General features: G+C 43.3%; 1 protein-coding gene across 1 annotated transcript in view; it reads right to left on the reverse strand.

The window, feature by feature from the left end:
* The window catches only part of LOC123772523 (insulin receptor), a 106,213-nt gene that overhangs the window by 45,129 nt on the left and 46,585 nt on the right, over window positions 1–14,499 (reverse strand). The window contains exons 15-17 of the mRNA XM_069325820.1: window positions 12,222–12,259; window positions 9,309–9,466; window positions 4,217–4,265 (exon numbers count right to left, since the gene is read on the reverse strand). Coding sequence (XP_069181921.1) covers window positions 4,217–4,265; window positions 9,309–9,466; window positions 12,222–12,259 — 245 coding nt within the window. The remainder of the gene's footprint in view (window positions 1–4,216; window positions 4,266–9,308; window positions 9,467–12,221; window positions 12,260–14,499) is intronic.

Here is a 14,499-nt window from a genome sequence, read left to right on the forward strand (position 1 = left end):
AGACTACGGGTGACGCGTAAAATCCACAGGAGCGGGATACAACTGTCAAATCTGACAGGACCAACCTTCGCACATCCGTCCACCTTGATGTGTCGTGCCAGACTGGTTCCCTCACGGAGGATTGGCCCAGCCACTACGTCATCACTGTGAAGCTATCAGACGTCCCAGATGTCACTGCCTAGACTCCACTCTTGCACAACACCTATCCCTGGAGCACTTGTTGCTCAATATTCCGTCAATTCCCTCTCTGGTCCAACACATGAACGAAGGAAGACCCCACAGGTGCTGGCAGACCACCGGTGATGCGTAAATCCTCCGGAGATGGGGTAAACTGTCAAACTGACAGGATCCCCCAGCGCACGTCCGACCTCCTTGGTGTGCTGTCTCAGACTGGTGGCGCCAAAGTGGCGCGATGACCGGACCCCCCTGCCTTCGTGACGTCATACTTGCCAGGGGCGGTTCTCATTGGCTCCCTGTGCAATGTCACTGTCGGTGACCAATCCGGTGCCACTGACATCACACAGTTTTGGCGGCAAAACGGAGGGGCCAGCGCCATATTGGCGTCCTAAAGGGCCTATACCACAGGCCAAAATACTCTTCTTTTACAAATTTCTCGCCAACGCGAGAACACTACACTCTCCCACATACTGTATATCAAACTGATGCCCGTGACATAGAGAACGCTCGGGTAAAGTGGATATGACTCTTACAGCAGACATGGGAGAAATATAAGGCAGGGGAGGAACACCGTCACACTACAAATACCACTGAATATGTATATGGTACAATACTTCACTCTGCAATAAAACTCAACAGCTGAATATATAATACAAAAAATACTGTACAGTATATAAAAACAATGGTTTCACTTTCCTGAAAAGCTGTGTAGCCTTCTAACCCATGCAAATGCCTGAAAGTTCTATCCAGTATTCATAGAATAATTCCAGTATGTACTTACGTTTCAAATTAGTGACATGCATGTAAAAACACCGTTGGCTAATGTACTGTTAATGGTTGTACACAGCCCGATCAAAAAGCCACAATAAAAAAAACAGCGTTGAATGTAATGAAACGCCATTTTCTGGGTGTGACCTGAAGGCTCCTTGGAGCTATACCAGGCTGATATGCTGATGTCAGACTTTGGCAGCAGTCATGTGTATGGAGTTCTTAGGGCCTACCGGGGACCACGGCCAGAACCTGGCCCCCTCAGAGAGGCAAGGGGAGCAATGGCCTATAGAAACCCCCGTGTGGTTGGAAGTATTCTATGCCTGCCATCGACCGGGTCAAACATCCAGAAAGGCAAGCATCCCAAAACAAATCCCTATTTTGGTTAAAATTGCTACCAAAAGCCTAACTAGTGGATAGAACCCCCCCAACAGAAAACAAGCAAACAAGTATGACGTCACACGTCACCGCGCCGCTGTCTGCGCAGCTCCCCCCCTCCCTAGGAGGGGGAAGGGGGAGCCCCAGACCTCTCATGCTGGCTATCCACCCATCAGTTCTGAGGCAGGATGTCAAAACATGCGAAAAACCACCGACCGGAGGGAGGGAGGGAGGGAGGGTTGCCGGGGAGCCTCCGGTCACACCCAAAAAATGGCAAACAAGTATGACGTCACACGTCAACGCGCCGCTGTCTGCGCAGCTCCCCCCTCCCTGGGAGGGGAAAGGGGGAGCCCCAGACCTCTCATGCCGGCTATCCACCCATCAGTTCTGAGGCAGGATGTCAAAACACGTGAAAAACCACCGACCGGAGGGAGGGTTGCCGGGAAGCCTCCGGGTCACACCCAGAAAATGGTGTTTCATTACATTCAACGCTGGTTTTCTGGGGGAAGCCCCGTTGACTCCCCGGAGCTAGCTACCCACAGAAGAAGGTCAAAGGGACGAATCCAGGAGACGAACACCACGCACCCCTCAACGGAAAGCGAGACAACTGGCTGCAACCGCCAACCCAAGGCAACAGAGGCCCGAATGAGCCCGGGAACGACACGAGACAACGAGCAGCCAGGCCCCTGTACGACTGCCAAAATGCCCCGTGCCCGAAGTCAGCAAGGACACGCCACCAAGACGGCAGCAAGAGCAGCGAATTCACGAATGCCACGGGCATGAGCAAAGAACACAGGCTGGCTAGCCGCAAAAAACATAGCGGACGACCCGGGACACCTTCTCCCACGAAACAGGGAAGAACGGAACCAGATCAACCCAAAACGCGCCCAGGACACAGAAGCTGCGGCGCGCAAATAACAGCGGAGGGTCGCAACTGAACACAAAACACGACACCCCCCCAGCCCAACCAACCTAGAAGACAGACACCACACTCTAGGCACAGTGCTGAAACAACCACTGGAGCCGGAGCACACAACCGGTGCCTTTAGCATCAGCCGAAGAACTGATGGGTGGATAGCCGGCGTGAGAGGCCTGGGGATCCCCCTTCCCCCTCCCGGGAAGGTAGGTTACATTGAGTTAATTAGGTAGTACTTAGTTTTTATCTTAAACTGGTTGGAAGAGGTACAGTCTTTAACATAATTTGGAAGGTCATTCCACATTCGAGGTCCCTTGATTTGTAAAGCATTTCTAGTTTGACTAAGTCGTACTCTTGGAATATCAAATACATATTTGTTTCTGGTGTGGTGCTCATGGAATCTGTTACAACCTTCTAGGATGCTTTTAAGGTCAGGATTGACATTACAGTTCAGCGTTTTATATATATAAAATACACATGAGAGGATGTGCAGGGACTTAATATCTAACATATATTTAATATCTAATTATAATTTAATATCTTAATATCTAACATATAACATATTTAGAGATTTGAGTAAGGGTACCGAGTGATGTCTGGGACTAGAGTTAGATATTGTCCTAATAGCAGCTGTGTGTTGAGTAATTAGAGGACGTAAATGATTTTGGGTAGTAGAACCTCAAGCATTAATACCATAGTTGAGATAAGGATAGATGAGAGAATAATAGAGTGTCACCAGGGCAGGGCGAGGTACATAATATCTGATCTTAGAAAGAATGCCAACAGTGTTTGAAACGTTTTTTGATATATTTAGAATGTGTCCCTGGAAATTCAGCTTGCGGTCAATGAGAACACCAAGGAATTTGCCATCTACTTTGTTCAGCCTGGTATAGCTCTGGGGAGCCTCTGGGGAGCCTCTGGGGAGCCAACGGGGCTCCCCCCCCCCCGAAAAAGCATTGGATATAATTAACCGTTTCTTCCAGGTGGGTCCTTGGTGGCTCTCTGTAGCTAAGTCAATGAGGTATCTCCATGCCTTTAAGTTACATCAACCCTAGGAGTCTGTATGGCCTACCAGAGACCAGAAGTCGTCACTCACAGAGAAACGGGCCTCTGTGAGGAGGCCCCTCACAGAGGGACAGGAAGCAGGGGACTGTTAGGATTACCCTCATTATGGAAATGCCAAGAAAGCAAGTGAAGGAAAATAACAAACCTGCTAGGTTCACAGAAAGACAAGAAATTAAGAAAATGAAAACATATTATCTACCCAGCAGTTACGTCTGCTGGGTAGATACAACTGAACCATTCTGGAAGTCTGGAGGCTTCTAGAGATTTCTGTGGAATCTATCTTGAGGTTATCTTGAGATGATTTCGGGCTTAGCGTTCCCGTGGCCCAGTCCTCGACCAGGACTCCTTTTTGTTACCACCCCCCCCTTCCCCTCCCCCTCCCTCAGGAAGCAGCCCATAGCAGCTGTCTAACTCCCAAGTACCTATCTACTGCTAGGTAACAGGGAAGGGCATCAGGGTGAAAGAAACATTTTGCCCATTTGTCTCCGCCTCCACCGGGGATCGAACCCGGAACCTCAGCACTATGAATCCGAAGCACTGTCCACTCAGCTGTCAGGCGCCCTCATTGTATAACTTACCAAATCAAGGTGGTACACTTTAGGTATATCCAGTTCCTCCTAAGTACCAGCAAGACCCAGGAGGGATGCTATAAACAAATATTATTTTTGCACTGGGGCAGAATGTTACTGTGCTCTATTATGAACTTGTCCAATGGAACATTCAGTAACCTTGCCTTAAACATTCACTTGTCATGCTGAGAAAGAAACTTTTCATTCTTTCAGTCGGATTTTCTGCTTAAAGAATTACAACTACCTGTACCACTATAAATGTCTCAAGCCTTTACACATAGTTAATATGGAGTTAAAACTAGACAGTTTATCGAGGTAAATAATAAACAACTGTATAGCAAACCTGATGATGAAAATCCGCATTACTGCGCTTTTTCCTGTTAGAACGACGCCTGAAATATTAAAAACAAAAAATTAATACTGTATTATGGAAAGTGAAAAGTACAGGAGAGCAGTTAACAGAAACAAATAAAGCATACTAAATACAATTTTAATACGTAAAATGATAACTACTAAAAGAGAAAATAGGTTTTTACAAACATAACAGCTAGTTTGCTGTACCAGCACCCCAGGGCACCTCTACAATGAAAGGTTCCATTGACACACTCAGTTTACCAAGAGTAAGCACTTTCTTTCTTACCTCCTTCAAACATTCACTACCTTATTCTCACGGGAGACATCTTCCATCACGCAGGGTGCAGCCGCACATCCACAGATCTCCAGTATCATCTATTGATACTGGTAATGGCTCAAAAGGGCCAGCACTTACAGGCTATTCGTGCCCGTGCCACCTTTTGGGTAGCTTAATTTTCATCAATCAATCAATCTACCTTATTCTGGGTGGTTCACCAAAGTGAACTCCCCGCACAAAATAGAGCGCTGCCTAGAAAGAAGTCTTTTCATTACCCTCATTGCTCTGTTCCTGGGCTGGCCCCCTCAGCACCACCCCAAAGAGATTTTTCCCTATGGTGTCATGGAGGTAAATGAAGGCCTTTTTGAAAATAAAACATGATTAATGAAATGCAGACAGACATGCCAAAACTGTGTGCAACACAACTAATAACTTCTCACAGGTCTTCTACCGGCAATAGTGTTCTCAAGCACTTTCTACAATAGGGGGTAACTAAAGAAGTGTAACTTGTGACTAAAGGAGAAACCTGAAAAACGCTTTAGTAGTTAAACTCTTGTCGTTAGCAAAGTTCACTAACAGTGCCAGGGGGTAAATTCACCCCAGAAATGAGAACTGAAGTGAACAATACAGCCAGAAACACTAAAGTTCACTACCATACATGACTTTACACGCTCATGAAACATATGAAGGTTGATCATACTGCAAGACTAAGTTCAAAGTAAAGGTTCTTACTCATCATGTAAAGTTGACAGTGGTCTTGGCAGAAGCCTTAATGTTGCCGAGAGGAGGCAGGGGGGAAGAAACCAGATATGTGCAAGATGGATGATTGGGAAGACACCTGTGTGACTCTGGACAACACCTGATGGTAGTAGGGTGTGTTGAGAAACAAGCACAGTAGTTTGCCTGTTTCAGTTGATGTTTTGGCTTTCTTAATGTTTCTCTCAGAGATGTTTAGTATTTTCTGACATTTTCTGGGGGAGCCATGCCAGTGGCTTCCTGAAGCTTTCTTATTGAGATTGCTCCATACCAAAAGGACACATCAGTTGCAGAAATTGTGTTTGGCCTACTGGAGACCAGAACCTGACCCTCTCTTACAGAGGGACAGGGGAAAGCAAGTGACAATTTGCCACCCCACTGGGAAAGTATTCAGGAAGTCAGCAAAGCTTGATAGACAACTGGAGTTAGACATTTACAGCATATTGATCTTGTGGATACCCTGAGTTTGCCCCTATGGTGTCAAGGGGCTCGATTGCTGGTGTTGGTGACCTCCGCCTGGACTAAAGGTTTCACAGTCAGGTCGAGGTTTAGCTCAGGGAGTACCACGGCCTTCTCTTGAGGTGGTCACATCCTTTTCATGGCGGAGGATGTGAGAAGATTGAGCCTTCTGGTCCCACCAGGGTTTTGGGGCATTCATCTTAACAAATGCCCTCTACCCCACTCCAAACTTTTCCTTAGATGGATGAAGTTTTTGCGAGTGTTAGGCAAGTACTTTGGCTCTGCTCCAGAACCTTTATGACAGACTTCCACAGCTGATGATGAGCCAGAGCAGGGTCCATGGGTGACCTTCAACCCTTTGTGGACTTTGGTCCCCTCTGCAGAGGACCTCTTGCTCCAGGAAGAGAGTTTTTCTTATCGACTTTCTATATATGATGAGTGCTCAGCTGCTTCTTCAAGGGTTCGACTCCTGGTCCCGTTCAATGCCTTGGAGCCATCATATTTCCAGAGGTTCCGTCGTCCAATGTTATGCTTTAGGTGGTTTACATAGATTTGTTTTAGTACCTCTTGTGGGACTCGAACCTATTATCCTTGATGGACCCAGTCTCTTTTTAGTATGGGACTGTCTTGGCTTACTGCCTGCTGTGTGAGGTCTTTGGTTCATCCTGGCTGGTTGACAACCCTCTCTTTTTCCTTGGGAGCTTAGCAGGTGGTTCCATCAGACCCCACACACTTGATTGGAAGGAGGCAAATTTCATCTTTCAGGTGTTCCTGGGTAGTGCTTTTTATGCTCAGCTCTGGAACTTTCAATATGCTTCGTTGCTCCCAAAAAATATGGACAAGTGGCATATTACGTGTCTGGCAGTCTTATGTGTTTGAGTTCTCATGGAAGGGCTCTCTGAGCAAGTCTGTGAAGATAAGGCATCACTGGGTTCTGCTCCGAGTGTAGAGGCCTTCATTCTGGCCTTGGCAGCCTTGCTCAAAATGCATGCCCCTCTCCTCTGGGAGGTGGCAGCAGCATTTTATTTGGTCTGCCTCATGTGGTGACATGCTGTGTTGGTCCATTCATTAGATTTGGTTTGGTCTCTTACTTTTTGACCTGCTTTGCCCTTTTCACCTTACCTCTTTCCTGAGGACGTCGTTGCACAGGTTTTTGTCTGTGGTGGCTTTTTCTTGCCACTACTAGATAGTATATTGTTTTCTTGAGGTTATGCTCCCACTCAGAGGCAGTCAGGTATGGTGGGACTTCGCCTGTTATTGGTTGAGATAGGTCCTTGGATGGGTCTGATTCTCGAACCGTTTCGTATCCTGATGCAAATTCCTTCTTTGCTTGACGTCGCAACTGTGTGTTGTGGAAGGGCGCTTCCACTTGTGGATCATGATGCCTCTTTCACAGTTCGCTCCTTTAATGCAGCAATTGGGGGCGATGACCCCACCTGATTTGTTTTGCCAAATCCTAGTCTCACAATTCGTGGGCTTATTAGGTTATTTCTCTTGGCTTGTTAATGAGAGTTGGCCAGTCCCCCTTCCCCCTCTCATTCTTGAGGTTAGGTCTTACAGCTTCGGAATCCTCCCAGCACTAAGTTAGGTCACTGCGGGTTGGTTGAGCTGACACATTGTTAAGGCAGCCTTGTCCCTTCGGTGGGTGTCCCGGTTCTTCTAGGTCCCGAAGTGGGATTCGGCAGACCAGTGGTACATCCTTGATCTTTCAGGATTGAACAGCTTCATTCCCTGTCCAACCTTCTGCATGACCACTTTAGCCCAAGTTTGCTTGCTCTAATAGCCTGGAGCTTGGATGGTGTCTGGACCTCAAGGATGCTTTATAGTCAGTCTGCATGTCAGCTAGCCAGGAATCTGGTTTTTACCTCCTTCTCTAGGGTCACATTGATCACGTTGATGGTGAAATAGAGAGTCCCGGTTGGTTCCATCCTAGGTTCGAACTTGGCTGGGACTCTTTTAGAATGCTCGGCCGGCTTCTATATCCCTGCTTCTGGTAGTTAATTCTAATCCACCAGAATCTTTGTCACCGTCCAGTGTTGAATTGGCTCCAGGTGACTCACCAGTTGGTCAGGCTGTTGTGCAGGTGCCTGAACTTTGCCTGTGTGGTATTCTTGCTGGGCAGAGTTAAGCTCTTAGGCATTGTACCAGTTTCTCTTGTTCTGCCTGTTACACTGTTCTTGTAACTTGTCAGCTCTTGCTTCACTGGCTTCCCCTTTGAGCTTTTTGGGGTTCAGTTCCATTGTGTCATCCTCCTCTGTTGCTCGGTGTGTTCAAAGACATCTCGGCTCTGGGTTGTGGCTTCGTGATCAGCACTCACTAGGCCACCCAGGGTCAATGGTCAGCTCCTTTCCAAAGGGTACATAGTACAGTGTGAGTTTGTGGTTGTGTGGCATGCTCTTAGAAGGACATGAAGGATATATATCATTTGTTGTATCCAGTGGCAGCTCTTTGCCGCAACCTGCTGGTCACAAGTTATGCCTCGTTAGACGCGTTGTTGGTTGGCTGTGTTTCCTTGATCTCTTATTCCAAGACTCATTACCCAATTCATCCACATTGTAATATAATCAAGCCAGCCTGTGGCTTGATTATAGGCCCTTGGGCCTATGATATTCACAAATACATGACCGGCTGTGGTCTTCTCCAACGTGTCCTAGACTGATATTTGGACTCATGGATTTTAGCATTTTAACAGGGTTCTCGTGGACTAGTATTTAGTCAATGTTCTTGGCCCATTAGTCAGTCATGTGTTGCATTGGGCCATGTCTCCCAGCCTGGGTTTTCTTCTTTGTCCTAATGCTTGCTGCCTCTGTCTTCCTGGTAAGTCCCTTTTTGTTCTCTATGGATAGTTAGCTTCAGTGAGCCATTTAGGAGCTCCCTCAGAAACCCAGTATTGAATGAAACAAAATGATACTTTCTAGTAGAGCTCTGGCGGTTCCGATTCTCGCCCATCCCTTCTGGTTTATTGGTTCATCTGTGGGCTGTACATTAGCTCCTAAACTGATTGGTCAGGGAAGCCAGCTGCAGGCTGGGGCCAAGCTGAATGATGGTGATCACTAGAACTAACGAGTTTCCAGCTAGTCTGAGTGAATACCTTGTTTGTGTGTGAATCATTTCACACAGAAATGAACACAGAAAATGAAATCATTTTCACACACTGTCTTGAGGCTTCATTTTCTGTGAATCCTCCAGTTGTCTGTAGTTTTGCTGACTCTCTAGAGGCTTTTCCAGTGGGGTGGCAGTTCTGGCTCTAGTCTCCAGAAGGCCAAGCAAAACTTATGACAAATGTGACCTTTTAGCATGGAGCAATCTCAGGAAGATAGCTTCAGGAAGCCACCAGGGCACTACCAGAAATAGGTGCTTCATTACATTCAACACTGGGTTCTTGGCTTTTCACCTTGTTAAGTTGGTTATCTTCGATTCATTCTCACTTCCCAGCCCATACAATTGGGCAATATATTGGTCCTTGTTCCTAGTTCATTGAGACTATAACAGGAACCCAGCATTGCAGGAGTGCCTGGGGGTATCTAGCAGAGGAAGCCACAGAGGGGTGGGGGGGGGGGGGCAGTTCAGATAGAAACAAAAAACTTACATATAAACATAACTAAATAGTCTATCCTCAAAATCAATGTCCTCTTGCTGTTCTGTGTGCACCATGTCTGGAGAGCACTTGCAACATTTTCCAGAACCTGATCCTTCATCATCTGATTTTTCACTAGTTGGTGATAGTGTAGTTGTGCTTGTTGGGTCCTGGTAAAAGAAACTAAATTCATTTTAAACTAGTAATTAAATACAATGCTTGTTTATTGAAGTGTCAATAAAGAGTAAACACTAAATCAGCATTTATATATAATATAATTTTCTCAGCAAATATGGGAAGTGGCAGTGAATATTGGGTCATGTGGAGAGTGGTAGTGTGGTAAGAGAACATAAGAATTAAGGACACTGCAGAAGGCATAGTGGTCCATATGAGGTAGCTATTTATTTACCTAAAGTTTATTGGAATTTACCCAAGTTTTACCTTAATTTACCCGAGGGGCCACTCTCTAGTGCTCTTGACGAGGACAGGAAATTGGCAGATAATCAAAGGTCTTCCCATTTATCCTGATTTTATCAAGCTGGATTATAAAATTCAGCAGTGTTTTGGCATTTATGGCTTCGGCAGGTAGGCAGTTCCAAGTGTTTATAACCCTACCTTGAGGTTACCTTGAGGAGCTTCCGGGGCTTAGCGTCCCCGCGGCCCGGTTATCGACCAGGCCTCCTGGTTGCTGGACTGATCAACCAGGCTGTTGGACGCGGCTGCTCGCAGCCTGACGTATGAGTCACAGCCTGGTTGATCAGGTATCCTTTGGAGGTGCTTGTCCAGTTCTCTCTTGAACACTGTGAGGAGTCAGCCAGTTATGCCCCTTATGTGTAGCGGAAGCGTGTTGAACAGTCTCGGGCCTCTGATGTTGATAGAGTTCTCTCTCAGAGTACCTGTTGCACCTCCGCTTTTCAACGGGGGTATTCTGCACATATTCTGCACATTCACCCTATGGGTGAAAAAGCATCTGTTTTCTGTCCTGCATTGTGTTTGTTGAGCTTGAAACCATTGCTCCTTATTCAAGTTACATCTGACCTTTTGAAGAAGTGGTCTGGATCAATATTCTCCAAACTGTTCAGTATTTTAAAAGTTTCAATGAGATCAGCCTTGTAAATAAATTGTAAAAATGAGAGGCAAATAAAAGAAATGTTAGAATCAAGAAACAGAGTCACTGATGTGTAGGACCCGGAGGAAGAGAGACAAGAACACTTTTCTTCACAGGAGGAGGATAGTAGGGAAAGTACATACCACTGTATATAAGCGAGCGGTAAACAGAGGAAACAAAACCATACATGGAGCCGTGAATACGAACGTTTAGAAAAGGAAGGGAGAAAGGAATTAGATTCCTCATTCAATTTTGAAATTGACAGAAGGAACCATATTCACACAGAAATGACACTAATGTGATATATATCAATGAAGGAACCAGATTGTTACGAGGAGAGAGGAGAGAAAAGGCTGAAAAAAGACTAGTCATGAGGTCAAAGCAAAAATACCATCAACATAGCGAGGCCAGACAGGGAGACATGAGTATCAAAAGAGGGAAGAAGAAGAATGCAAAGAAGACCTTTGGTTTCTTTGTTTTAACTTTTCAAGTATGCCACCATTAATTCGTCCAAATTCATTCATATGTATATCTAACCAACAACAAAATCAAATACAGTAATCCCATATCTATTATGCTACTTGGCAATCTGTTCTACAAATACTGTAGACAACATTGTTTAAAACCAGTAATTACCAAGATCTATCCTAAATCTAAATTTATATCCATTGTTTTGTGTTTCATTTTGTGATGATATAAAAACATACATCATACTGTACTCCTCAAGAGAGAGAGTAGTCAACTTGTCTGGTGAGGCAGCTCTTCTTACTGCTAAAATATAAATGACCAGCAAGTACAAGTAGGTGATGACATTTTATTTACAATAAGTATTTGCACCTCATAAGACAATTAAGGCATCTCAGCATAAATAAATACAATTAAATTAATTTGAGAATCCATCAAAAAGAATTAAAGTTCAAGTAAAACAAATATTGCTGGTGATGTGGAATGGGAAGGACGGGAGACAATACCTTGTATAGAGAGGTCTCTTAGTGGCTGGCAATGGGAAGATCCTTAACCCTTAGACATGATTATAGTTTATTGACAATCCCCAGGGGACTGGAGTTATCATCAAATAACGATTTTTGTCTGGGCTTTACATGTATGATGCAAATATGGATATAATAGCTCTCTGTGGATGTAAATAAAGTAAAAGAAGTGATAAAACAATCAGTGAAACATCCGAGGATTAATCAGGAATCGTCAGCAAAGTCGAGCACCAGGCGTTGACAAGTGCCAGACTCAGACTTGCAGAGTGCTTCCACCAAGTGCAATGATAAATATCTACTTATTTTCGTATTTTCCTTACATTTTACATACAAATTAGTTATTCTATTAAGAAATATTATCTTGCAGAATTTTTTAATTTTTCGTGCATTGGTGGGTATGACCATTTCTCCATAGTCGCTGTCCAAGGGTTAAATGTATGATATTTTACATTCTGCAGCAAATTATTGTCATGCATTTATTTTGATAAAGAAATTATCATATATGACTGTACTGTACTGTACTGTTGTATTTTATGAAAAGGTAAACACTGCGGCAGCCCAAAATATGAACTCTATTGTATCTGCAAATACGCAATTAACATAGGATGCTGTACTGGCAGGCATTAATTTTGTTTAATAAAATTGCTCTGTATTTGGTATTCTATTCCATTAAAAGGTCAGTTAATAAAGAATATATACACCTAATAATGAGAGCATTAAATATGCAGCTTTTTTATATGTGTACAGTATTTCAAAGCAGTGGATATCACACAGAGAAATAAACACAAAATAGATGGAATTATTTATGTACCCAAGTACAGCACTTACCTTTCCTGACTGTTTAAGGTCACTTCTTGGAGTATGGCCTGCAGAATAGAGAGAACACTTGCAATTAATAATAATAATAGTAATAATAGTAATAATAATAATAATAATAACACAGAAATAACACTAATGTGAAGTATCAATGAGAAAATCCGAAGACGCTGTAATGGTTCCTCTCATCGGTGGGCGACCCACATGCCAATGACAGACTATTATATTTTATGAGCGTGTATGGCAAAAAAAAAAAAAATAAAAAAAATAATGAGCCAGATGGAAACACACAGACAACAGCACAGAGATACAGGTAGAACAAAAGAGGGGGAGAAAAAGGGGGATGTGTGAAAAAAGAAAGAAAAAAAAAAAAAGAGAGAGAGAGAGAGAGAGAGAGAGAGAGAGAGAGAGAGAGAGAGAGAGAGAGAGAGAGAGAGAGAATGAGTAATTACCTATGAGTAATTACCTATGAGTAATTACCTATGAGTAATTACCTATGAGTAATTACCTATGAGTAATTACCTAAGTGTAATTACCTAAGTGTAATTACCTAAGTGTAATTACCTAAGTGTAATTACCTAAGTGTAATTACCTAAGTGTAATTACCTAAGTGTAATTACCTAAGTGTAGTTACAGGAAGAGAGCTACGCTCGTGGTGTCCCGTCTTCCCAGCACTCTATCATATAATGCTTTGAAACTACTGACTGTCCAACCCGTTCTCGCAAATTTAATAAGTCAATATTGACTTATTAAATATGTGCATAGGTGACATACTTAACATAATAGATACCCTTAAAAAGATTCATAGAAAACACCGACCTTACCTAACCTTGTTAGTATCTTAAGATAAGCATCTTATTGCTTCGTAATTACAATTATTACCTAACCTATAATAGGTATAGGTTAAGTAATAATTGTAATTACGAAGCAATAAGATGCTTATCTTAAGATACTAACAAGGTTAGGTAAGGTCGGTGCTTTCTATGAATCTTTTTAGGGGTATCTATTATGTTTAGTATATCACCTATGCACGTAGTTAATAAGTCAATATTGACTTTACGAATTTGCGAGAACGGGTTGGACTGTCTTGGCCTCCACCACCTTCTCACCTAACTTGTTCCAACCGTCTACCACTCTGTTTGCGAAAGTGAATTTTCTTATATTTCTTCGGCATCTGTGTTTAGCTAGTTTATATCTATGACCTCTTGTTCTTAACGTTCCAGGTCTCAGGAAATCTTCCCTATCGATTTTATCAATTCCTGTTACTATTTTGTATGTAGTGATCATATCACCTCTTTTTCTTCTGTCTTCTAGTTTTGGCATATTTAATGCCTTTAACCTCTCCTCGTAGCTCTTGCCCTTCAGTTCTGGGAGCCACTTAGTAGCATGTCTTTGCACCTTTTCCAATTTGTTGATGTGCTTCTTAAGATATGGGCACCACACAACTGCTGCATATTCTAGCTTTGGCCTAACAAAAGTCATGAACAATTTCTTTAGTATATCGCCATCCATGTATTTAAAAGCAATTCTGAAGTTAGAAAGCATGGCATAGGCTCCTCGCACAATATTCTTTATGTGGTCCTCAGGTGATAGTTTTCTATCTAGAACCACCCCTAGATCTCTTTCTTTATCAGAATTCTTTAAAGATTTCTCACATAATATATAGGTTGTGTGGGGTCAATGTTCTCCTATTCCACATTCCATAACATGGCATTTATTAACATTAAATTCCATCTGCCAAGTGGCGCTCCATGTACTTATTTTGTCCAGGTCTTCTTGAAGGGCATGACAATCATCTAAGTTTCTTATCCTTCCTATTATCTTAGCATCATCATCAAACATGTTCATATAATTCTGTATACCAACTGGTAGATCATTTATGTAGACAATAAACATCACTGGTGCAAGAACTGAACCCTGTGGTAATCCACTTGTGACATTTCTCTAGTCCGATACATTGCCTCTGATCACAGCCCTCATTTTTCTATCAGTCAGAAAATTTTTCATCCATGTTAGAAGCGTACCTGTCACTCCACCAATATTTTCCAGTTTCCAGAACAACCTCTTATGTGGAACTCTGTCGAAAGCCTTTTTTAGGTCCAGATAGATGCAGTCAACCCAACCATCTCTTTCCTGTAATATCTCTGTTGCTCGATCATAGAAACTGAGTAAATTTGATACACAGGATCTTCCAGATCGAAAACCATACTGTATCTGATATTATATCATTTCTCTCCAGGTGTTCTACCCATTTAGTTTTAATTATTTTTTCCAATATTTTGACTATTAC

The sequence above is a fragment of the Procambarus clarkii genome, chromosome 17, assembly GCF_040958095.1.
Source record: "Procambarus clarkii isolate CNS0578487 chromosome 17, FALCON_Pclarkii_2.0, whole genome shotgun sequence".
NCBI lineage: Eukaryota > Metazoa > Arthropoda > Malacostraca > Decapoda > Cambaridae > Procambarus > Procambarus clarkii.